The sequence below is a fragment of the Cricetulus griseus genome, unplaced genomic scaffold (assembly GCF_003668045.3).
Source record: "Cricetulus griseus strain 17A/GY unplaced genomic scaffold, alternate assembly CriGri-PICRH-1.0 unplaced_scaffold_395, whole genome shotgun sequence".
Classification (NCBI taxonomy): Eukaryota; Metazoa; Chordata; class Mammalia; order Rodentia; family Cricetidae; genus Cricetulus; species Cricetulus griseus.
The window spans coordinates 4,286-27,191 of NW_023277136.1; the positions used below are offsets into that span (position 1 = coordinate 4,286).

The 22,906-nt window shown below is 51.9% G+C and overlaps 3 protein-coding genes across 3 annotated transcripts; all 3 read right to left on the minus strand.

Moving 5' to 3' along the window:
* Positions 1-744: 744 nt before the first annotated feature.
* On the minus strand, positions 745-7,267 carry Apoc4 (apolipoprotein C4). Its single transcript, XM_027433767.2, has 3 exons — positions 7,192-7,267; positions 1,363-1,495; positions 745-910 (listed from the first exon to the last, which is right to left on the minus strand). Exons 1-3 carry the CDS (start codon positions 7,265-7,267, stop codon positions 745-747), a joined length of 375 nt encoding a protein of 124 aa, XP_027289568.1.
* Positions 7,268-13,650: 6,383 nt separating this feature from the next.
* LOC113837958 (apolipoprotein C-I-like) lies at positions 13,651-16,167 on the minus strand. The gene is made up of 3 exons (XM_035453850.1): positions 16,110-16,167; positions 15,603-15,750; positions 13,651-13,717 (listed from the first exon to the last, which is right to left on the minus strand). Exons 1-3 carry the CDS (start codon positions 16,165-16,167, stop codon positions 13,651-13,653), a joined length of 273 nt encoding a protein of 90 aa, XP_035309741.1.
* Positions 16,168-20,390: 4,223 nt separating this feature from the next.
* On the minus strand, positions 20,391-22,363 carry LOC113837959 (apolipoprotein E). Its single transcript, XM_027433770.2, has 3 exons — positions 22,260-22,363; positions 21,494-21,668; positions 20,391-21,197 (listed from the first exon to the last, which is right to left on the minus strand). Exons 1-3 carry the CDS (start codon positions 22,300-22,302, stop codon positions 20,474-20,476), a joined length of 942 nt encoding a protein of 313 aa, XP_027289571.1. The 5' UTR covers positions 22,303-22,363; the 3' UTR covers positions 20,391-20,473.
* Positions 22,364-22,906: the final 543 nt, after the last annotated feature.

A 22,906-nucleotide genomic window follows, 5' to 3' on the forward strand; every position in this document is an offset into this window, starting at 1 on the left:
TGACTTCTACATGTACAAATGTCGTGCGCGCACGCACACACAAACACACATGTGTGCAGGGGGTTTTTTTTGTTGTTTTTTTTTTTTTTTTTAGTAGTCCTGGCTGTCCTGGAACTCGCTCTGTAAATCAGGCTGGCCTCGAACTCACAGAGATCCGCCTGTCTCTGCCTCTGGAGTGCTAGGATTAAAGGCGTGGGGCACCACCACCAGGCATAAACGTAATTTTTAAAAGTGGGCTGGGGATGTGGCTCAGTGATAGGGCACTTACCTGGCACATTTGAGGCCCTTGGTTCAATTCCTGGAACCCCCCCCACTGCCTCCTCCCCCCCAAAAGAGAGACAGCCCCCTGATTCCTGAGAGATAGTTGGGCATTGTAGAGGGGGTTTTGGGTTTGGGGAACCCACTCTGGTTTAAGATCTGCATGGCCCAGGAAGTGAGTGAAAGTTTCCTCTGACCCATGTCGACCTTCAAGACTTCCCCTCCTGGATCTGAGCAGGCACCTGGAAGTCTCTTGTTGACTTCAAGCCGGAACCGTTTCAGGAGGGGGCTTTGTCACCTTGTACCCTTCCCCTAATGCTTTCCTAGTGTCCTCCCCTGTCAGGTGACAGGTGATGGCTTTTCCACTTATTAACTCCCAGATATGACGAGGACTGACCTCTGGCCTCAACGGGAGCTACTCAGCCAGTGACACAGATTAAGAACAAACAGCTTTATTGCAGGTGCCCAGGGGAGGTGTGTGGCACTTTAACCCTGAGTCCGGTCCCTGCAGAGCAGCCTGGGACATAGGCTGTGTGTCTTGTTCAGGAGCTGGTCTCTGGAGCTTTGCAGCCAGGCCTGAGTGCGGGAGCCCAGGTCTTTCAAATGGTCTTCGTAGTAGGTCTGCACAAAGCCCTGGACAGCCTCTGGGCCCCTGTGTAAAGGGGACATCTTAGTTGACACCCTAGAGGCCACAGGGGTATGGCCCATTTACTTCTGATCTTCAGACTCAAGACTCCAGACTCTTAACCCTCCTCCCTCAGGCCCAGGGGTCCAGGCCCAGCCCTCCTCCCTCAGACCCAGGGGTCCAGACCCCAGCCCTCCTCCCTCAGACCCAGGGGTCCAGCCCAGCCCTCCTCCCTCAGCCCCAGGGGTCCAGCCCAGTCCTCCTCCCTCAGACCCAGGGGTCCAGCCCAGCCCTCCTCCCTCAGACCCAGGGGTCCAGCCCCAGCCCTCCTCCTCAGACCCAGAAGTCCAGGCCCAGGTCTTCTCCCTCAGACACAGGGGTCCAGACCCAGCCCTCCTCCCTCAGACCTAGGGTCTAGCCACTGGCTCTCTTTCCTCTAACTCTGGTGTCCCCTCCCAGCTGAGTACCAGAACTCTCACCAGAACCACTGCCATCTGTCTTTGGTCCTGGTCACCAGTGGCTTCACCATCTCCATCACCCTGGTCCTTACCAGGCTCCAGCGGCTGTTCTCAGGGCTAGGCGTGGGGATCAGGCTTTCTGTAGTCATGGATGCTGGGGGAAGTCACAGACAAGCTTGAGTGGGCCAGGATCCCGGAACCCCATTCCTCTCTCCCTGCGTGTTACTCCTGGTGTAATTCACTTTTGTACCCAGACACCCACTGTCATAGGCCACACCTGACTTCCCCTGCCTTAGACTCAGTTTCCCATCCTGTAGAAAGGGACACAATGACTTCCTATTTGAGGGCTACCTGGCCACCTACACGCAAGGGAACAGGAAACTGCCTTGTGTCTCTTGTACACCCTTGTCCATCGCTGGCCACCAGCTTGGTTTACTTTTTATTTTATTTTATTTTTTTAAGATTTTATTTATTATGTATACAACATTCTGCTTCCATGTCTATCTGCACACCAGAAGAGGGCGCCAGATCTCATAACGGATGGTTGTGAGCCACCGTGTGGTTGCTGGGAATTGAACTCAGGACCTCTGGAAGAGCAGCCAGTGCTCTTAACCTCTGAGCCATCTCTCCAGCCCCCCCCCCTTTTTTTTTGGTGTTTCGAGACAGGGTTTCTCTGTGGTTTTGGAGACTATCCTGGAACTCTCTTTGAAGACCAGGCTGGCCTCGAACTCACAGAGATCTGCCTGCCTCTGCCTCCCCAGTGCTGGGATTAAAGGCGTGCGCCACCACCTCCCGGCTCACCAGCTTGGCTTATTGCCCCCTGACACCGTTGCCCACCATTTGGCCAGCTCCACTTTCCCAACACTGGTCCCTCCCTTGGCTCTCTGTCTCCCAAGCTTCTCTTGCTCAGTCTGTACCTTCCCACATGGTACCTCTCTCCTCTAACGGCCTAACCCTATCGCCCAAGGCAGTAGGCCCCTGACCCGGAACAGCCCCTGCCTCCCAGTTCTTCCCTGAAAGCCTCCATGCACCTGGAAGGAAAAGCCCACTTTAATTCATCATTGTCCCCCAGCTACTCCCCAGCTTTGCTTTCCGTCCCTCTGGGTCACAGTTCTCTTCCTTACACACACACACACACACACACACACACACACACACACACTTCTTGCTCTAGCACCCACACACCCAGACTCACACAAGTATAGGTGCACATGCTTGAGGTTTTTTGATTTTAACTTTTTTGTCTTGTTTTGCGTTTTTGAGAAAGGGTTTCTCTGTGTAGCCCCAGCTGTCCTGGAACTCTCTCTGGAGACCAGGCTGGCCTCAAAGTCACACAGATCCGCCTGTTCTGCCTCCCGAGTGCTGGGATTAAAGGCGTGCGCCACTGTGCCTGACCTGTTTTAACATTTTTTGAAGACTTATTTTTGTTAATGTGTTTATGTTCCTGTCTGTATGAGTTTGTAAGAGAGTGTGCTGCCTATGGAGGACAAAGGCATCGGATCCCCTGGAGCTGGGAGCCTGGGAACCGAACTCCAGTCCTCTGCAAGAGCAGTACAATGTGTCTTTAACCACCAAGTCATCCCTCAAGCCTCTAATGTATTTGTTTGCTTGTTTGTTTGTTTTTCAGACAGGTCTCTTGTAGTTCTGGCTGGCCTCCTGGAGCTGAGGATAACTTCTGATCTGCTGATCAGAATTCCAAAACCTGCTGAGTCTCTTGACCCCGTCTCCAAAGCAGTGGGTTGATAGGTGTGTGTTCCCATCCTGGCTCAGGCAGGGCTTCCTGTGTGCTAGCTAAGCATTCTACCAACTAAACCATATCCTCACCTTGCCCTGCAAGGCTAGCCTTGAACTCCTGATCCTCCTGCCTCCACCTCCCAAGTGCTGGGGTTCCAGACACTGTACCACCATACCCAGACCACCCATGCAATCTTGTACCAAGACACTTTTCTGTCACCTGCTGTCATGAGCCTCACCTATGACTTCACCACTCCAAGACACAGTCTTCCCAGTCTGTGAAAGGGACACTGAGCTAAGCACATGAGAGCGCACGAAAAGGAACCTGACATGCCATCAGCACTGTCTGTGGGAGAAGCATGTGTATTTATTTTTATTTTATGTGCATTGGTGCTTTGCCTGCATGTAGGTTTGCGTGAGGGTGTCAAATCTTGGAGTTACAGACAGTTGTGAGCTGCCATGTGGTGTAGGAAGCCGGTTCCTGCATTATAATGCTGCCTGAAGACACCAAGGTGTGAATTACTTCACAGGCGCTGGGTAATCTCCATTCCTTTGATCTCTGCCTATCCCGTGGCTCATTCTTGCCTGAGGAGCTGAAGCCATTCATAGGGTAATACGTCCCAGGCGGCTGGTCAGCCTTTTATATAGGGATGGTTTTCTTAGTTCAATGTCTCTGCTTAGTCTCTGCTTAGTCTCTGCTCAATCTCTGCTCAGTCTCTGCTCAGTCTCTGTTCAGTCTAATGCATTAAAGCTTGTCTGCAGAAGGATCCGAGTGTCCTGCGTGTGTTTCTTGCTGGCGAGGAATACAGAGCGGGCGCGGGACATATGGTGCCGAAACCCGGGAAGCTTAACATCTCCAGCACCTCAGAGACCCCTCTAACGAGGCGGATTCAGAACTGCAGGGTGGTAAATTCGGAGAGGTATGATTTTTCTGGACTTTGGCTTGGGAATGTTGCTATTTTGGGAGGTTAATCTATTTTGACTTTTCTCACTGTTGTAACAATCTTAAAGAAGTCCAAAATTACATATCAGAAACCGAATATAATGAGAAAAATTCGGAGAGGTATGATTTTTCTGGACTTTGGCTTGGGAATGTTGCTATTGTGGGAGGTTAATATAGAGGCTTCTATGCTTTTACTAGGAGCTATTTTGACTTTTCTCACTGTTATAGCAATCTTAAAGAAGTCCAGAATTACATATCAGAAACCGAATGTAGTGAGAGATGGGGCGCGCCTAACAATAAAATATAAGAAAAAAGGACCTCCCGGGATGTCTAGTGACATGGGAGTGTATATAAGAAAAAAAACTACAACAAATAAGAAAAAAAGACCTCCTAGAATGTCTACTGACAAGGGAGTGTATAAAGCTTTAAATCTTGATAGCTCTGATAACTCTAAAAGCTCAAGAGATAAAGTTTTAAAAGAAACAGCTCAGCTAGATGAGAGAGAGACAAAAAAGGAGGGAGAAAGAATGGGGAATGGCCGGTCACACCCCGATAAATTTAGAAGCTGCCCTACAACGAAACTGGAAGCCTTGAAGCTGAGCAGCTCAGACTCTGAGATTTTAGACTCTAACAAGAAAGCAAAGCTAGAGAAAGAAACAGCACGGCCAAAAATGCCAGCGGGTGTGCTTCCATCAGCACCCCCACTATTTGGAACCGACTCCTTCTTACCATCAGAGGAGCAAAGAAAATTACAGATGGCTTTCCCAGTCTTTGATAGGGGAAAAGGCCATGCCTGCTATTCAACACTTCTTAAAGGCCTGGAATGCCTGGGGCTTTAAAGCCTCATTTACATTAACGCTGGGGGCCATACCGAGGCCAAGCGTCTCACCTCAAAAACTAAAAGGCCAAAAGGAAATGATAAAATAAAAAGATATCTTAACTGATTTTTAGAAAGACCCGGATCCTATTCTCATAAGATCCAGGGGAGCGATATTATGTTTTCTCACAGGATGAAGAGAATCCCCTGTGGATCCCAGAAAGATTCAACCTAAAGAGCCTCTACAGACCTTCAAAAGTCGAAACTCCACCCTCTACCCCCGGGAGTTGAGAGCCGCTATTGTTATCCAGATTAACTCCTGCCCTTGGCGGAGCGATTGTCTCTACTTAAGGGGTGGGGGTAATTGTTCGATGCAGCCGCCTGCGAACTGGCATGTAAGCTCCAGGGCTCAAACCAAGAGATCATCCAAGCGCTTATATTTTTGGCTACTAAGCGATAGGCCGCCGGCCAGACAGCTCTTGCACACCCGGAGCCTAGGCTCACTGCACAGGGTAGAGTGTCTGGTTTGTGCAGCCCCAAAGAGGGATGCTGAGCATAAGCATCGCACAGAGTTGCCTATTATACAGGCTTCTCTGGGAGGTACGTTGACCTGCATAAGGGTTACCTGCCTTGAGAACCCCCTTTCCCAGAAAAACGGCAGAGGACAGGTCGGGAGTACTTCGGGTCAAACTGACAGCCTGATGGTGACTCTCGTACACAGTCTTAATGTTTGATTTTGGGAAGGTCAACCCCTGCCTCTATCCCTCAACATATGGGTGACCTATTTGCTTGTAATAATATAAAGCCTTTTCATTAATTAATAAAAAAAGGGTGATATGTAGGAAGCCGGTTCCTGCATTATAATGCTGCCTGAAGACACCAAGGTGTGAATTACTTCACAGGCGCTGGGTAATCTCCATTCCTTTGATCTCTGCCTATCCCGTGGCTCATTCTTGCCTGAGGAGCTGAAGCCATTCATAGGGTAATACGTCCCAGGCGGCTGGTCAGCCTTTTATATAGGGATGGTTTTCTTAGTTCAATGTCTCTGCTTAGTCTCTGCTTAGTCTCTGCTCAGTCTCTGCTCAGTCTCTGCTCAGTCTCTGTTCAGTCTAATGCATTAAAGCTTGTCTGCAGAAGGATCCGAGTGTCCTGCGTGTGTTTCTTGCTGGCGAGGAATACAGAGCGGGCGCGGGACAATGTGGGTGCTGGAAATTGAACCCAGGACCTCTAGAAGAGCAGTCAGTGCTCTTAAAGGCTGAACCATCTCTCCATCCCTGAAGCATGAATATTTTAAGACAGGATCTCCCTGTATAGCCCTGACTCTTCTGGAACTCACTGTGTACACCAGACTGGTCTCAAATTCACAGAGACCTGCCTGCCTCTGTCTCCCGAATGTTGGGATTAAGGAGTTGTGCCATCGCTGCCTGGAAGTCCCCATTTTCTGTATTTTTTTTTTAAGGCTGAGTATCGATAATCTGTCAGGAGGACCCCCAACCTTCAATCCCCCTGCCTCAGCCTTTGAGTAATTGAGATTACAGACCTACACCAACACACTCTGCTCATGAGATACAATTTTGAATGAACACACAAAATAAAAAGCTATGTGTGAGCACACACAGAGAAACAGCCTCTGTTGTAGCCACACACTTAGAACTTTTCATACATGTACCCTGTAGGGAGCCACAAACACACACATGCCCACCCAGAGAGCATGGCACACCTGTGATTCTAGTGTTTAGGAGGTAGAATCAAGAGGATCAGGAGTTCAAGGCCAGCTCGGGCTACCTGAGACCCTGTCTCAAAACAAAACAAAACAAAAAACTTGACAACAACAACAAAAAACACAAGCCAGGTTGTGATGGCTCATGCCTTTAATCCCAACACTTGGGAGGCAGAGGCAGAGGATCTCTGAGTTTGAGACCAGCCTGGTCTACAAGAACTAGTTTCAGGACAGCCTCCAAAGCCACAGAGAAACCCTGTCTCCAAAAACCAAATAAATAAATAAATAAATAAATAAATAAATAAATAAATAAATGAGAGAGAGAGAGAGAGAGAGAGAGAGAGAGAGAGAATTAGGAATTCAATATCATCCTTAGCTATAGCTGGAGTTCAAAGCCAGCCCTACATGAGACCATGTCTCCAAAGAACAAAACATAACAGCCTGTGGTAGAATGTTTGCCTGGCATCTGAAGGCCCTGTGTTCCATCCCCGTGCGCCTCTCTCTCTCTCTCTCTCTCTCTCTCTCTGTGTGTGTGTGTGTGTGTTACACTCGTCTTACATGGCTACTGACCTACTTGAAGCCACAGTCACACCCCACGCAGAGAACCCCACCTCCAGCAAGCCCCCGACTCCTCACCTGCAACGCAGCCCAGGAGCAGCAGGGAGAGGCAGAGTGAGGGCAGGGCCTGCGGCCTGAAGCCCAGGAGGGACATTTCTGGGGACTTGTTCCCTCTGTCCCTGTCCTCCACTGTACACTAGGAAGAGACCTCCCTCTGTCACCTCTCCACTCCTCTTGGCAGAACTTCAAAGAGATGTCCTGGTGACACTGACAGTCAAAGGCCATGTCCACCCTTGCCTGCCTCCTCTTTCCTGCCCTCCCAGGGTGCTGCCCCGACTGGATTAAAAATCCTGTTTCTCCCTTTGGGAACTGAGACCACGATCTTAATTGGTGTGTGTGTGTGTGTGTTTGTGTGTGTGTTGGGGTTCATTTTATTTTGAGACAGGGTCTCACATAGCCCAGGCTAGCCTGGAACTCAATGTATCACCAAGAATGATGTAGAATTCTTACCCTTTTGCCTCCAATTCCCAGATGCTGGGGTTTCAGGTGTGTGCCACCATGGCTTTCCTTTGTACTTTTGTTTTGTTTTTCGAGACAGGGTTTCTCTGTATTGCTTTGGAGGCTATCCTGGAACTCTGGAGATCAGAGTGGCCTCGAACTCACAGAGATCCGCCTGCCTCTGCCTCCCAAGTGCTGGGATTAAAGGCGTGCGCCACCAACACCGGCCCTTTGTACTTTAGAAAAAAAAAATAATTTAACTTTATTTTATGTGCATTGGTGTGAGGGTGCCAGATTCCTTAGAAGTAGAGTGACAGACAGCTGTGAGCTGCCATGCAGGTGCTCGGAATAGAACCCAGGTCCTCTGGAAGAACAGCCAGTGCTTTTAAGCCATTCCTCCGGGCCCCCTCCTTTGTACTTTTTATTTTGTAACAAGGTCTAACTAAGCAACCCAAGCAGACCTTGAAATAGTGTTTCTTCTACCTAAGTGTCTGGAATAGCTGTCATTAAAGGCCTCCATACCTTGGGTTTTGAGTTCTTTTAGGTAACTCTGTGTGTGTGTGTGTGTGTGTGTTGTGTGTGTGTGTGTGTGTGTGTGTATTTGGTTTTTATAGACAGGGTTTCTCTGTGTAGCGCTGGATGTTCTGGAAATCACTCTGCAGACCAAGCTGGCCTGGAACTCAGAGATCTGCCTGTCTCTGCTTCCTGAGTGCTGGGATGAAAGGCGTGTGTCACCACCTCGTGGCAATGTTTTTTAAAAAAAAGTGTATTTTTACTTATGTGTATGTGTGTCTGTCTGTGTCCTGTGTGCATGTGAGTGCCCCCAGAGGTGCCAGACTCCCCTGGAACTGGATGGGAGCCGCAAGATGTGGGTGTGCCAATCGAATTCAGATGCTCTGGAGGCTACTTTTAACCACTAAGCCAATCCAGTAACCCTTAATTCTTTTTAGTTATATTTATTCTTTTGTGTGTGTGTACATGCCTGGTGTGTGTGTATATGCCTGGTGTGTGTGTCTGCGAGTGTGTATGTATGTGGTGTGTGTGTCTGTGAATGCGTATGTCTGTAGATGTGTATATGTGTGGTGTGTATGTGGTGTGTGTGTGTGTGGGGGGGTGTGTATGTCTGTGGATGTATGCAGTGTGTGTGTGTCTGTGTGTGTGTCCATGCCACCGAACACACTGGAGATCACAGGACAACCTCAGCTTTAATGAATGAGTTTTCTCCACCCACCCTGTGGATCCCGGGGGTCAAACTTGAGTAGTTAGGCGTGACCTCAGATACCTTGACCTTCGGAGCCATCTTTCATCCTCTTCTTCCTCCTCCTGCCTCTCCCTCCCTCCCTCTCTCCAAATAAGACAAGGTCTTGTTATGACTTTTTGCCTCAGCCTCTTGAGTTCTATGGTTTCAAGAGTAAACCACACCAAAGGAAAAAAAATTAAATGTGCTTCATGCCAGATTTGGGAATTTCACCAAATATATATTTAAACATTACCTATTCATCTCAAGTGGGAATGTAACTGTGAACACCGTGGCTTCCTGTTCATTTATTTGTTTGTTGTTTGCTGAGACAGGTTCTTGGGGGCAACCTGGACTGGCCTTGCAGTTCTGATCCTCCTGCCTCTCCCTTCGCAGTGCTGGGATGACATTCAATAACATGCCCAGCACACTTTGTTTCCAGGGAGCAAATCTCCAGAGGGAATCCCTGCTGTAGGCTGAGTGACCATATAACCCGGACCCAGACGCCTGCAGAGGGCTGACCTGTCACATGTCAGTTTCTCTCAGACAGTTAAAAAAAAAAAAATCACGCAGAACTGCTGTTTGCCATGATGCAAACATTTTAGGAATAGACTTTGGGGTTGGTTGCACAACAGTGTAAATGTACTCAACACTGCTGACCTAAACAACCGAAAGTGGCTGAAATGGTAACTTGTATGTTCTGTGGTTTTGTTTTATTTTTTTCCACAACAGAAAAAAGAAAACTGAAGCACAAACTAACCCACCACAGATTCCCTATTTTTTGTTATGAAAAAGGACCTCTTGCTGGACAGGGTCGTGGTGGTGCATGGCTGGCACCCAAAAACTTGAGAAGCTGAGGGAGGAGTATTGTTGAGTTTGAGCTGTGGTGGCAGAGGAAGACCCTGCTGCCCAGCAGAGAGGGAGGGGTGTGCAGTTTATGGCAAGTTGCTTAACCTGTGTGGGCTGATTGCTTCCCACTGACAAGTGATTGGTTAATTACCTGGCTTGTAGGCTGGCCTGAGACAGGCCAGGGCATCAGGAGACCCGCAGCCACAGTGTAAATAAGTCAGTTGCTATTCATTTATTCATTTTTGAATTAAAAAAAGAAAACAAACAGATTTGACAGGCAGGCATGGTGGTGCAGGCCTATAATCCCAGGACCCAGGAAACAGAAGCAGAACAATAGCTCTAAGTCACTACTCCAGGCTTTTATTTATTTATTTTTATTTATTTGTTTGTCTTGAGACAGGGTCTCACTATGTACTCACTACTTAGATCAGGCTGCCTTTGCCGCCTCTACCTCCAGAATGCAGGAATCAAAGGTGTGCACCACCAGCACCAGGCCAGGCTTTGACTTTTTTGAATAAGCGTTCTCCGGATGCAGCACTGGGTGCCTGGAACTCTAATCACCCTGTGTGTGCCTTTCAAGGGCTCCGATCACAGGCCTGTGCTGCCATGCCTAATTTTATGCAGGCCTTGGGATAGAACGCAGGGCCAAGAGCATGCTAGGCAAGTAAGTACTCTACCCACTGAGCCTGAGCATGGCATCTTTATTTGGCACGTGTCTCCTTTCACACACTGTGCGTCGGGCCCAGAGGGAGTGGCTTCGGTGTTCCCCAGAGATTAGGTAATTTTCCCCCCATTGTTGAAAATTGAACCCAGGGCTTTGTGCCTACACAGGGGCTCTACCACTGAGCCGCACCCCCAGCCCCTCACTGGGGGATTCTAGGTAGGGGCTCTACCACTGAGTAACACCCCCAGCCCTTCACTGGGGTTTTCTAGGCAGGGGCTCTACCACTGAGCCACACCCTCAGCCCCTCACTGGGGGATTCTAGGCAGGGGCTCTAACACTGAGCCACGCCCCCAGCCCCTCACTGGGGGATTCCAGGCAGGGAATCCTGCTAATACCCAACATTCTTCTTCTCACATATGTGGAAACTGAGACTGAGGCTGTCGGTGGGGTCTCAATCAAGTTGTGTTTTAGCATTTCACCATGCTGGGACAACTTGTGACCCTCCCCATGCAAGCCCTACAGCCCAAGAGGGAGGCTAAAGCAGGGGGGCTGGGGTTGGGGGAGGTCTGTGTCCTCTGCCCTTAATCCAAAGTCATCACACAGGGTGGCTGTGGGCTGTTTGCTGTTTGGTGCCTGCAATGTTTGCTCATCCTGGGGACAGGAATGGGACTGAAGGTCGTCCAGGTGGACATGAGGGACACTAAAAAACAAATGTGCCAGGGAGATGGGCGGAGAAAGAAGAGACTAGTGAAGGGGATGGGACAGGCTGGTGACCTACAAAGGTGGAGTCTGAGGACTTAGGAGCATCCCTGAGACCCAGACTGTCCTTCAAGTCATCAGGCATGCCAGCAAACAGAAACTCTCCTTTTATCTTTCTTCTTGATTTCTGAGACAGGGTCACACGGAAGCCAGGTTGGTCTCAAGCTCATGGTGATTGATCCTCCTGCCAAAACCTCCCAGGTCCCGACTCTCCTCTCCTCTTGGTCCCTGATCTCATCATGATTGAGAATCCCTACTCTTCCCGCTGAGTCCTCAAACCCTCATTCTTCTTACTCATCTTTCGGGGTGGGGGTTTAACTTCTCCAACTTGGGGCTATGGCAGGAAAATCTGGAGTGAAAGGGTGTTTGAGGAACTGGGGATTGTGGCTGAGTTGGTAGAGTGCTTGCCTAACACACATCAAGTCCTGAGTTTCATCTCTAGCATTGCATAAAACTAGGCATGGTGTCGAGACCAGCCTGGTCTACAAGAGCTAGTTCCAGGACAGCTTCCAAAGCCACAGAGAAGCCCTGTCTCGAAAAAAACAAAAAACAAAAAACCAACAACAACATAAAAAAAAACAAAAAAAAAACAAAAAAACAAAAAACTAGGCATGGTGGCACAGGCCTGTAATCCCAGGACTTGGGAGGCAGAGGCAGGTGGATCTCTGGGAGTTCCATGCCAGTCTAGTCTATGTAGGAAGTAGATAGCAAGACCCAGTCTCAAAAAGAAGGACAGAACTGAGGAAAGAGGAAACCCCTCAGTGAGCATCCAGGGATGTGGCTCAATGGTAGAGCCCCAGCCTAGAATCCCCCAGTGAGGGGCTGGGAGCGTGGCTCAGTGGTAGAGCCCCTGCCTAGAATCCCCCAGTGAGGGGCTGGGGGCGTGGCTCAGTGGTAGAGCCCCTGCCTAGAATCCCCCAGTGAGGGGCTGGGGGCGTGGCTCAGTGGTAGAGCCCCTGCCTAGAATCCCCCAGTGAGGGGCTGGGGGCGTGGCTCAGTGGTGGAGCCCCTGCCTAGAATCCCCCAGTGAGGGGCTGGGGGCGTGGCTCAGTGGTGGAGCCCCTGCCTAGAATCCCCCAGTGAGGGGCTGGGGGCGTGGCTCAGTGGTAGAGCCCCTGCCTAGAATCCCCCAGTGAGGGGCTGGGGGCGTGGCTCAGTGGTAGAGCCCCTGCCTAGAATCCCCCAGTGAGGGGTTGGGGGCGTGGCTCAGTGGTAGAGCCCCTGCCTAGAATCCCCCAGGGAGGGGCTGGGGGCGTGGCTCAGTGGTAGAGTCCCTGCCTAGGATCCCCCAGGGAGGGGCTGGGGGCGTGGCTCAGTGGTAGAGACCCTGCCTAGAATCCCCCAGTGAGGGGCTGGGGTGTGGCTCTGTTTTAGAGCACCTGCCCAGCATGTGTCAGGCCCTGAGTTTTGTGGGAATGCAGTGTATTTATTAAGACAGGCCTAGCATGATGGCACACACCTAAACACTCAGGAGGTTGAGGCAGGATGCTATTGAGGTGAGGTCTGCCTCCTCTACAAAGCCTCCTTGAGCCATGTCTTGTAACCCCCTCTCAAGGAAACCAAAGCAAACAAAAAACCCAAAGCCAAAAACTGATGTGTTTAAATTAAGCAATCATTGTTTTGACCCAATATTATTAAATGCTGGTGGCACTGTCGTCAGCTCTAGGTGGGCAATGGCTGCGGATCCATTGTCAACAACAGTCTTGGCCCAGTTCTCTGGAGTGGGGGTGGGGCTCATGGTAACAGTTCCCGTAAGATAAGCAGCTAGAGTCGGCAGAGCTGCAATGGAGAAGCCTGGCCCAGCCTGGAGGCTGGGAGGGCTTCCTGGAGGAAGAGGCACGGGTCCTAAGGCCTGGTACTGTGTCTGTCTTTCTGGCTCTTTTATGCCTTTCCTAGTCCCTGATAATCTGCTTTCTATTTACCTACATTTTCCACTTAAGAGTTTAATGAGCACCTACTCTGTGTAGGGATCAACCAAACCAGAAGAGTGCAAACCCATGATCATGCCAAGCTACGCACTCAGTCCAATTCCCTGCTGTGTGACCTTGCCCTAATAACTTTACCTCTCTGAGCCGCAATGCTCCTAGGACATGAATAGTGTGCTTATGAAGATTCTTTCGGGGAATCATAAAATTAAGACAATGCAGACAGGGGTAGGGAGTTGGAGAGATGGCTCAGAGGTTAAGAGCACTGGCTGCTCTTCCAGAGGACCCGGGTTCAATTCCCAGAAACCACATGGTGGCTCACAACCTTCTCCAGTTTGAGGGGAAGTGACGCTCTCTTCTGGCTTCTGTGGTGCACATTCATACACGCAGGCAAAACACCATACATGTAAAAATAAATATGTTAAACAAACACGTCCACCCACAGGTCGACCCACTCTCTGTATTGTCCCTCAGTCCCCTCCCCCCACTGCAGGCACTTCAGGGAGTATTTATTTGTTCACCACAATCTTTTTATTGGTGTGGGATGAGGAGGGACCTGCTACATCAGGTGGACACCTTGCTGTGTGAGGTGGCCCGCCAGGCACTCAGTCAAAGTCAAACTTGGTTTTGAGCTTCTCCTTCAATTTCCCGAATGTCTCTGAAAACCAGGACCTTTGGAGAGAGATGAGGGCAGGGTCACTATTTACTGAGCTCTCAAGGGGCCCAGACCCCTGCTTGCTACTCCCTTAGTGTCCCCTTCCTTAATCCCCGCCCACACAGTGGGATGAAAATCCTGGGGGGAGGGTCAGTTTCTCTGCCTGTTTTCTCATCAGTGTGGCAGTGTGTGTGTGTGTGTGTGTGTTTTGAGTTTCATGTAGCCCAGGCTAGCCTCAACTTTTTTCTTTTTTTTGTTTTTTGTTTGTTTGTTTTTCAAGACAGGGTTTCTCTGTGGCTTTGGAGGCTGCCCTGGAACTAGCTCTTATAGACCAGGCTGGCCTCGAACTCACAGAGATCCGCCTGCCTCTGCCTCCCGAATGCTGGGATCAAAGGCGTGCGTCACCAATGCCCGGCCACTTATACATTTTTTAAGCCTTATTTTATACATGAATGTGTGGTTGCCTGCAGAGGTCAGGAAACGGCACTGTGTCCCCTGGAGCTGGACTTTCAGGCTGTTGTGAGCCACCTGACATGTGAGCTGAGACAGCAAGTGCTCTTAGCTGCTGAGCCTCAAGACTGACTTCTTTTTTTTTTTTTTTTTTTTTAAAAAGGATGGTTGTGAGCCACCATGTGGTTGCTGGGAATTGAACTCAGGACCTCTGGAAGAGCAGCCAGTGCTCGTAACCTCTGAGCCATCTCTCCAGCCCCATAACTGATTTCTTCAATTTGTGGATTCTGGGTATCAAATTCAGGTCTTCAACAGGCATTTTACACACGGCCTTCCCCCACCCGGTCTTCTTGTTTTTAGTTAGCTTCTTTCTCTTTTACCTTATTCTCTCTCTCTTGCTGGGATTAAAAGTATGTGCCACCACACCCCATAAGACCTGCCACCTCTTGCTTTCCGCCTACCCCTTCTCTAGCCTGTGCTTGCCTAAGCGGTCACCACCCTTTTCCTTGTCTCTCTCCTTGGCCCAAGTCATTCCCCTTGTCTGGAAGGCCATTCTCTCTTGTCTATAGATCTTCCTGCCTCAGGGCCTTTGCACTTTCCCTCCACAGGACACTTTCTTGACAAGTTTAGGCCTGGCTGGGTATTCATAATCAAACTCACACCTCTCTTTAAATGAACAATTTGTCTACTTGCCAAAATGAGCAGAAATTGGCTAACCAACCTGTTTACAACATCCAGATGCCTCTCTGGACGCCTTCATTTCCCCCTCAAAATCGCCCCCTCGTTTTTGTTTTTTTTCTTTTGTTTCTGGTTTGAGGCAGTCTTGCCCCGTGGCCAAGGCTGGTTCCTTCAGCCTCCCAAGTTGCTAGGGTCTCTTTCTGTTTTGTTTTTGCACACCCCCCCCCCCCCCCGCAGGGTTTCTTTGTGTAGCTTTGGCTGTTCTAGAACTTGCTCTGTAGACCAGGCTGGCCTCAGACTCACAGACATCTGCCTCCCTCTGCCTCCTCAGTGCTGGGATTAAAGTGTGTGCCACCAGCACCCAGCTAGTTGCTGGGGTCTTAACCCAGCATCCCCTAATCTCCCTTCTTTAGTTGTCTCTTCGGCTAGTCTGAACTGCAAAGCCTCTGGCCTACACAGCCCCCACTATGACACCCATCCCAGCTCCCCTACTTTCTGTCCCTGTTCTCTAGACTGGTGGTCACGTCCTGTCTCAAGAACATGTAGGGGGAGGTCAGGGTCTTAGGTAGCCCGCCAGCTCCAAGCGTGGGCCCTTCATTACCACCAGGAAAAACCTCTAACAGGTGGCTAGCCTGTTCCCCAGGCTCCAAGCACCTTAAGTGCTAGGTCTAAGACCTCAGGGGCAGTGTCAATCACTTCCCCACTGTGTCAGTGTTGGATTGCCCACTAGGGATTTTACACAGACATCCCGCCCGTGCCATGAAAGGGCCTAACCGGGTCCTGGTCAGAATTTCCTTCTGTTTGATGTGTTCAATGGCTGCCCGGGCCTTGTCTTCCAAAGTGTTCCCAAACTCCTTCAGCTTTTCCGGTAAATTCTCAAACGCGCTGGACAAGTCAGGGGTTGCTTGGGCGGGGGCTGGGCCTGCAGAGAGAGGGTTGCAAGCATGGGGGGACGGTTTCGGAGGGACCCCCCCCCGGACTCAGGGTGTTAGACAGTGGTGTAGCCCACCATCACTACGCTCCACCCCTTCTAGGAAGATCAGCCAATCCCAGGGCGGGGACGCCCTACGTCATCGGTAGCTAGGGCTCTTCTGGGCAGACTTGCCTCCCGCAGTACCACCTTGACGGAAACCTAAGCAGTCTGGCAGGTGGCGTGGGACCATCAAACGGCGGTAGTGGAAGGAGTCAAGGAAAGAAGGGAGCTCAGAGCTCCCGCGAGGGTCCTCTCAGGCCCGGGGGGGCCCACGACACCAGCTCCACACTTGCAAGCCCCTTCCTTACCTTCCAAAGCCATGGCCAGGACCACAATCAGGACAGGCAGCGAGATGAGGAGCCTCATGGTGGCTGGAGGGGCACCCTGGAGGCAGACGGGGGTGGGTGGGGGTGGGAGGGAACATCACTAGCGCCCCGACCCCACCCCCCCCACCATGAGCCCACCACACCGATCCCTTGGCTGGAGGAGGGATTGGGGAGCACTTTCCCACGCACCAACCTGGATCTAAGGATCTGTTGGGAGTATCGCAGGGGTGGAGTGGACGATCCTGCACAGGGGTTTAACAGGTTGGGGCGGGGGCGGGGCAGACTCATCGCCCTCCCCCTGGCCTCTGTGCCCACCTACTTTTTTTTTTTTTTTGACATAGGATCTTTGGCTGGCCTGGGACTTGTGATTCTCCTGCCTCTGCCTGCCTCTCTAGTGAGTGTTGAGAATACAGGCATGCACGACCACAACCGGCCCATCCTCTTCTGGATATTGGGAGCCAGGCCCCACCCAGGCCTATCATGTAGGCCTAAGACCAGTCACTGGTTAGCACCCTCACTCCCACGCAGGGAACACATTGGTCTCACCTGCGCTCTGAGGCCGTCCCACCTTAGGGGCTTAGAAACAACTCCTTCCGCATTCCCAAATCTCACCCCCAGCCCAAACTGCATCCTCAGGTTAGTTCTGTTCGGCCTTTTCCTTGTCCACAAGCCTCAACTTAGGATCTCTGTCGGGATGCTGGGAGCCTGCTTCTGCCTCCCTTCACCCAAAAAGCCTTTGTATCTGGGCACCCCAAACCCCCTTTGGTGCCGTCTGGGGTCTTAATTTGTCATCCCCTAATCCCCCTTCTTTAGGAGTTGCCTCTTCAGCAAAACTTCAGAGCCTCTCAGCTTGCAAAGCCCCACAGTGCCCCCCAACTGGCACAATCCCCACCCCCTGTCCCCAAGACACTATTAGCCTTGTTGGGCTTCCCAGGCCCCTCCTGGCCCCAAACCTGCCTGCCCTCCCCGTCCCTCCCCGAGGCTGGAGTCCAAGGCCTTTCCCTCCCCCAGAGCCGTTGTTGACCGCCAGTGACCCCCTGGCAGCTGGTGGCTGTGGGCCCCAGACTCTAGGTTGGCTGGCCCGTTGCCCCTGAAACCCACGTGTCAGCTCTAGGGAGGGGGCACAATGGGGGGGGCGGATGGTTGTGAAAGGGGTGGAAAAGACTCGACCCTGGCTGGGTTGCAACATCTCTGGGGCCAGCTCACAGCTTCCAGTCCCTGTGGGCGCCAGGCCTGACCTCCTTGTTTCCTGAGCTGAACACAGCTCAAGCCTGAAGTCCCCATTTGAATAATGTAACAGATTTCCCCCTACTCCACCCCGGTGCTTCCAATTTCATCTTCTCCCTAGCAACAGGAGCTCCTGAGCACAGGTAGAGTGATGGAAGCACAGATAAGGTCATTAACTCTTGAGATTTTTTGTTGTTGTTGTTGTTTGTCTTTTGAGACAGGGTTTTGCTGTATAACCCTGCTGTCCTGGTACTCATTGTGTAGACCAGGCTGGTCTTGAACTCACAGAGATCCGCCTGCCTCTGCCTCCCGAGTGCTGGGATTAAAGGTGTGTGCCACCAGAGACCAGCTCAATGTTGATTTTATTTTTATTTTTTTTGGTTTTTCAAGACAGGGTTTTTCTGTGGCTTTGGAGGCTGTCCTGGAACTAGCTCTTGTAGACCAGGCTGGTCTCGAACTCACGGAGATCCGCCTGCTTCTACCTCTGGAGTGCTGGGATTAAAGGTGTGCGCCACCAAGCCCGGCTCAATGCTGATTCTTACACTTCAAGATAACTTTGATTTTTTGGTAGGGTCAGCCCAGCACTCCAAGGCTTCCCTTACAAACCTTTCTGTAATGCCTTTATACTGTCCCTGCCCCACCCCTGGGTTGGACCAGGGCGATGGTGAGGTGGGGCTCCTCCATTGCTTACAACTCTCTGCTCTTGGTAGTACATTCCTGTGATCTCATCACTTGGAAGTCAGAGGCAGGAAGAAAAGGACTTCAAGAATAGTATTGGTTGTATAGTGAGTTTGAGGCCAGCCTGGGCTACATGAGATCCCGATGCAAAAACAACAATAAAAAAAAGGCTGAAGGGGTATGACTCAGTTGTTTGAACACTTTGCTAGCATGAGGGAAAGCCTGGGTGCTATCCGGAGCACTACATACAACTGGGGGTGACAGTGCATGTCTATCCAGCACCTAGGCTTCGGAGGCCGAAGATCAGGGGTTCAAGGTCAGCCTTTGCTACACAGAGACTAGCTCTGGGTACATAGAGGCTTCGTTTCAAACAAAAACAAAATCTCTCTGTAGAACTCAAAGTTGAGCTCTCAGCTAGGTCTTGGTGGTACAAACCTGTAATTCCAGCATTTCCAGCATTTGGAGCGAGCGAGCGTAGGCAGGAGGATTCAGCGTTCAAGGTCAACCTGGCTCAAAAAACACCAAAACAATCCAAGTCTTTGGTGGGAGACATGCCTGATATGGTCTCCCGAGGCTCTGAGAGTGTTTCTAGCCCCCATGGACACGAAGTGTGGCTGCCCTGAGCCCTGCCACTCAGCCCCCTGACCCTTCTTCTCATTGGGCCCCGTGAATCATCGTGGTAGAGGTGCCTGCCTCCAGATAATGCCAGAGTTTGGTGCCAGGAAAAGCTCCAGGCTCAGGGTGTGCCAGAGACAGTGGGGGGACTGAAGCCGTGATCTGACCCAAGTGACGGACAGCTCAAGCCCTGGCCTGCCCCTGTTGGTGGGAGCCCTGCTAGATTCCTGAGAACTGAGGGGGTGGGAGGGAAAGCCAGCCAGGGGCTCTCCAGCTCCTACCCTGACCCTTCTAGGTGCCAGCTTCCAATGTGAACAGGGAGGGACCTGGAGAAAACGTCTTTTGTGTCCCCAGCCTTAACTCATTCCCTCTCCATAGGCGAGTAGCACGGGCTGGGGAGAAGGGGTTGGTTTGGGGCTGCCTGAAGCCTGACCCGGAGGAAGCAAAGACCGAGCTAACTTCAGACTGAATGAGAAAGGCGAGGCTGCAAGAGGGAACAACCAAAGACCCAGAGCAAAAGAAACTGCGGGAGGGCGAGATAACAGAGGTTTAGGAAAACAGGAAGCCAGAAAAGGAAGCCTAAGAGGGAACAGAGAGGAGACAAAGCAAGGAGAGGGAATCAGATAAGGATACCGCGGGGGAGGGACCAGCTGGGACACCAGTAAACACGGCAGGCAGCCTCTCCTCTCCCACTTGCGACGGGCTCTCTGCATCCCTGTGTAGCAGGTGTTTAAGTCGGGAAAAGTAGCCCAGCAAAGATAGGGTGGTGCACACCTGTTTTCTTAGTTCCCGCGGAGGCTGAGGACAGTTTCAAATATTCGAGGCCTGCCAGGGCTGGACGTCAAGGAAACTCAGTTGAGATCCTAGCTCTGAATCAAAAGAAAGGCCGGAATATAGACAACTAGATGAGTCCCTACCTGGAATCCTCCAGTGAAGAGCTGGGGGTGTGGCTAAATGGTAGAGCCCCTGCCTAGAATCCTCCAGTGAGGGGCTGGGGGCGTGGCTCAGTGGTGGAGCCCCTGCCCTTTAAATTGCTAGTGTTATTTTGTTTAAAAAGAAGAAAAGGAGAAATGCTGAGACATGAGACATGTTGACTATAAGTTTATTATGAGGCCCTGCAGAGTAGGGAGACTAAGAAGAGGAGAGGAACAGGGTAAATGGCTGACCGCCATGGCCGGTCGCCATAGAGAGATCGTAAATGGGCAGGGACCTGTCCTTTAAAGGGGTCCTCTGCACCTGCGTGCAGACTCCGTTCCCATGGAACCCTGGGCTGATCAGGGTACTGCCCGTTCCACCAGGTAACAGGGGGCGGCCAGCATCATGCCTGAACCTTTCAGCTAGGTCCTAGGATTAATCTTTTTTTTTTTTTTTTTTTTTTTTTTTTTTTTTTTGGGACAGGGTTTCCCTGTGGCTTTGGAGGCTGTCCTGGAACTAGCTCTTGTAGACCAGGCTGGTCTCGAACTCACAGTGATCCACCTGCCTCTGCCTCCCGAGTGCTGGGATTAAAGGCGTGCGCCACCACTGCCCGGCTCTAGGATTAATCTTTATTGCTGCAGAACCTAACAAACCAAACTAGGGCTGAGACAGAAACACGTAGCTTAGCCCTACCCTGCGGGGCAGCGGCAGCGTTCGTTCGTTTGTGTGACTAACGTGATGCAGGAAAGATAAACAGGGACTGAAGCTGTGTGGAATCACTCACAGGGACCCAACAGGTGCTTGGAGAATCTTTTATTAAGCAAGGGCCACACCAGAGGGCCCCGAGTGGTACTGGGGACAGGGCCACCTGCTGGCCATGGGTGTCGCCGCAGCGGCTGGGAGAGGGATACTCAATGACTCTCCTTTGGCACGGAGGTAGGGATGGGGCTGGTAGCCACGGAGGCCTGTATCTTCTCCACCAGGTTCGCCCACTGGCGCTGCATGTCTTCCACCAGGGGCTCGAACCAGCCCTTGAGGCGAGCCTGGAAGATCTCGGCCTGCAGGCGCATCTGCTGGGCCTGCTCCTCTACCTTGGCGCGCAGCTCCTCCATCTGCTCGCGTACCTCTTCTAGGCGGTCTCGGGCCTGGTTGCTCACCTCCTCCAGCCGCCCTCGGATGCGGTCACCCAAAGCCTGGGCGCGATCGCGCAGAGGCTGGGCAGCTCCGGCGCCTAGGCTGGCGGTGCGCTGGCGCCCCTGCTCCACCAGCGGGCCCAGGCGCTCACGGATGGCGCCCACGCCACGCTCGGCGCCTTCGCGTGCCCCGGCCTTGTAGACGGCTAGGCGCTTCTGCAGGTCCTCGGCGTCCCGCAGCAGGCGCTTGCGCAGCTTGCGCAGGTGCGTGGCGAAGCGCGCCCGCAGCTCCTCGGTGCTCTGGCCCAGCATGGTCTGCACCTCGCTGCGGTACTGCCCCAGTCGGTTCCGTAGGTCCTCCATGTCCGCCCCGAGCCGGGCCTGTGCGGCCTGCACCTCTTTGGACAGCCTGGCCCGTGTCTCCTCCGCCATGGGGCCCAGCTGCTCCTCCAGCTCCTTTTTGTAAGCCTTGACTTCCGTCATGGTGTCCTCCATCAGGACCCTGCAAGGCCCAGAGGGAGATGAGGACCAAGATTGGAGGACCCAGAAGACAGGGGTGAGGTGGGCAAGAAACTCAAGACAGAGGCGTGGCTGGCGGCGGCCTCTAGCTTGTATTCCCAGAAGTTGAGAAGCTGAAGCAGGATTGCAAGAGCCAGCCGTTGATGCCAGGCTGAGAGTTCAAGGCCAGCCTGGGGGTAGGTGCCCCGAGAGTCGGAGACCACCCCCCCATCGTGGGGGGGGGGCGCCTGGATATTCAGTGGGTGCAGAGGGTGAAAGGGATAGGGGCTGGCCACTCACGTCAGTTCCTGGGTGACTTGTGACGTCTGCAGTTCTTCCTGGACCTGCTCAGACAGTGTCTGTACCCAGCGCAGATAGTCCCAGAAGCGGTTCATGGCCTGCTCCCAGGGTTGGCTGCTCTGCCATGCCAGCTGCTCGGTCACCTCGGGCTCGAGCTCTGCCTCGGCCAGGCATCCTGTGCAGAGTAAGTTCAAGGCTGGGTCAGGACCTACAATGCTCTTGGGTCTCTTTGGAAAGACAGTGGGTCCGGGGTGGGGGTGGAGGGTGGAGTCTGTTCCATTACTACCAGCATGTACTGCCTTGGTATCCCATATAATACAGAGCAGAGACCAGGCAGGCATGGAATTAGAAAAATATACCTTCCTTTTAAAACAGATTATACACACACACACACACACACACACACACACACACACACATCTGTATGTTAACGTTTAAGTTGAGTGTGTGCCCTTGGAGGTCAAAAGACAACTAGATGGAATCGGTTTTCTGCTTCCTTCCACCATATTGGTCCTGGAGATGCCAGGTCTTCGGGCTTGGTGGCCAGCACCTTTACCCCCCTGAGCCAGTCTTCTCACTTTATAGATAGGGCAAATCAAGGCCTAAAGAGTAAATAAAACAGCTGCTCCGGGCTTCTGAGTCTCAGAGGGGCCTCAGAACTGCCTCCGCCCCACCAATGGGCAGCAGAAGAGACCTGGGGCTAGGAAGGGGTCCAGAGAGGAAGGAGCCCAGGAAGAGCCACCAGAGCAAGCCCTTGTCCCCATACCTGCCAGCAATGTGACCACCAGCACGGCCCACAGAGCCTTCATCTTCCCGATTCTGAGTGGCCAGTCTGGGGGAGGGAGAAAATGCCTTTGAACAGATAAGGGGTACTCCGCCCACCCAGAGAGCCCCACCCTACCTCCCTGTCTCAGATCTGAGACCAGTAGCCAATCACAAGCATTTCCCCAGGAGAGTACCCGCACTTCCCAAAGGTCTAGTTACTCCCCCTCCTGTGTTGGCTATCAGCATCCCTGGGGTGGAACCTCTGCCAAAAATTCCAGCTCCCTCTCCCGGGTTCAAATTCCACTTGACCAAGCCGCAGCGGGTAGTCCAATTTGCATTCCTCTTTCTGCCTTCCCGGCTAAGCCTTGCTTTCCATTTGGGTGCTAATTTAACGTGCTTTTAATCATCCTCCAGCCCAGCGAGGTGGTACCCCTCACATAACCCCAGAACTCAGGACGAGGAGGCATGAGGATCGTGAGTTTGAGACCAGCCCGGGTTACTTGGGGACTGTGATGGAAACCAGTAGGTGTTTATAAAAACACAGCCTAAGGCTCATTTTTGATTCTTTCGCTAAGGATGGCCCCACCTAGTTGTGCTGGGATGCCGCACACCTTATTCCTGGAGGTGGCCCTTCCGTCTCCTCCATCT

Excerpts from the sequence above, each read along its gene's own strand:
- Apoc4 (XM_027433767.2), bottom strand. The coding sequence starts at position 7,267 with ATGTCCCTCCTGGGCTTCAGGCCGCAGGCCCTGCCCTCACTCTGCCTC. Across the intron at positions 1,496-7,191 it reads GCTCCTGGGCTGCGTTGCAG|CATCCATGACTACAGAAAGC; the intron begins GTGAGGAGTCGG and ends GACTTCCCCCAG. Across the intron at positions 911-1,362 it reads GACAGATGGCAGTGGTTCTG|GGGCCCAGAGGCTGTCCAGG; the intron begins GTGAGAGTTCTG and ends CCCTTTACACAG.
- LOC113837958 (XM_035453850.1), bottom strand. The coding sequence starts at position 16,167 with ATGAGGCTCCTCATCTCGCTGCCTGTCCTGATTGTGGTCCTGGCCATG. Across the intron at positions 15,751-16,109 it reads CCTGGCCATGGCTTTGGAAG|GCCCAGCCCCCGCCCAAGCA; the intron begins GTAAGGAAGGGG and ends CTCTCTCTGCAG. Across the intron at positions 13,718-15,602 it reads GAAATTCTGACCAGGACCCG|GTCCTGGTTTTCAGAGACAT; the intron begins GTTAGGCCCTTT and ends CTCTCTCCAAAG.
- LOC113837959 (XM_027433770.2), bottom strand. The coding sequence starts at position 22,302 with ATGAAGGCTCTGTGGGCCGTGCTGGTGGTCACATTGCTGGCAG. Across the intron at positions 21,669-22,259 it reads GGTGGTCACATTGCTGGCAG|GATGCCTGGCCGAGGCAGAG; the intron begins GTATGGGGACAA and ends TACTCTGCACAG. Across the intron at positions 21,198-21,493 it reads CAAGTCACCCAGGAACTGAC|GGTCCTGATGGAGGACACCA; the intron begins GTGAGTGGCCAG and ends TGGGCCTTGCAG.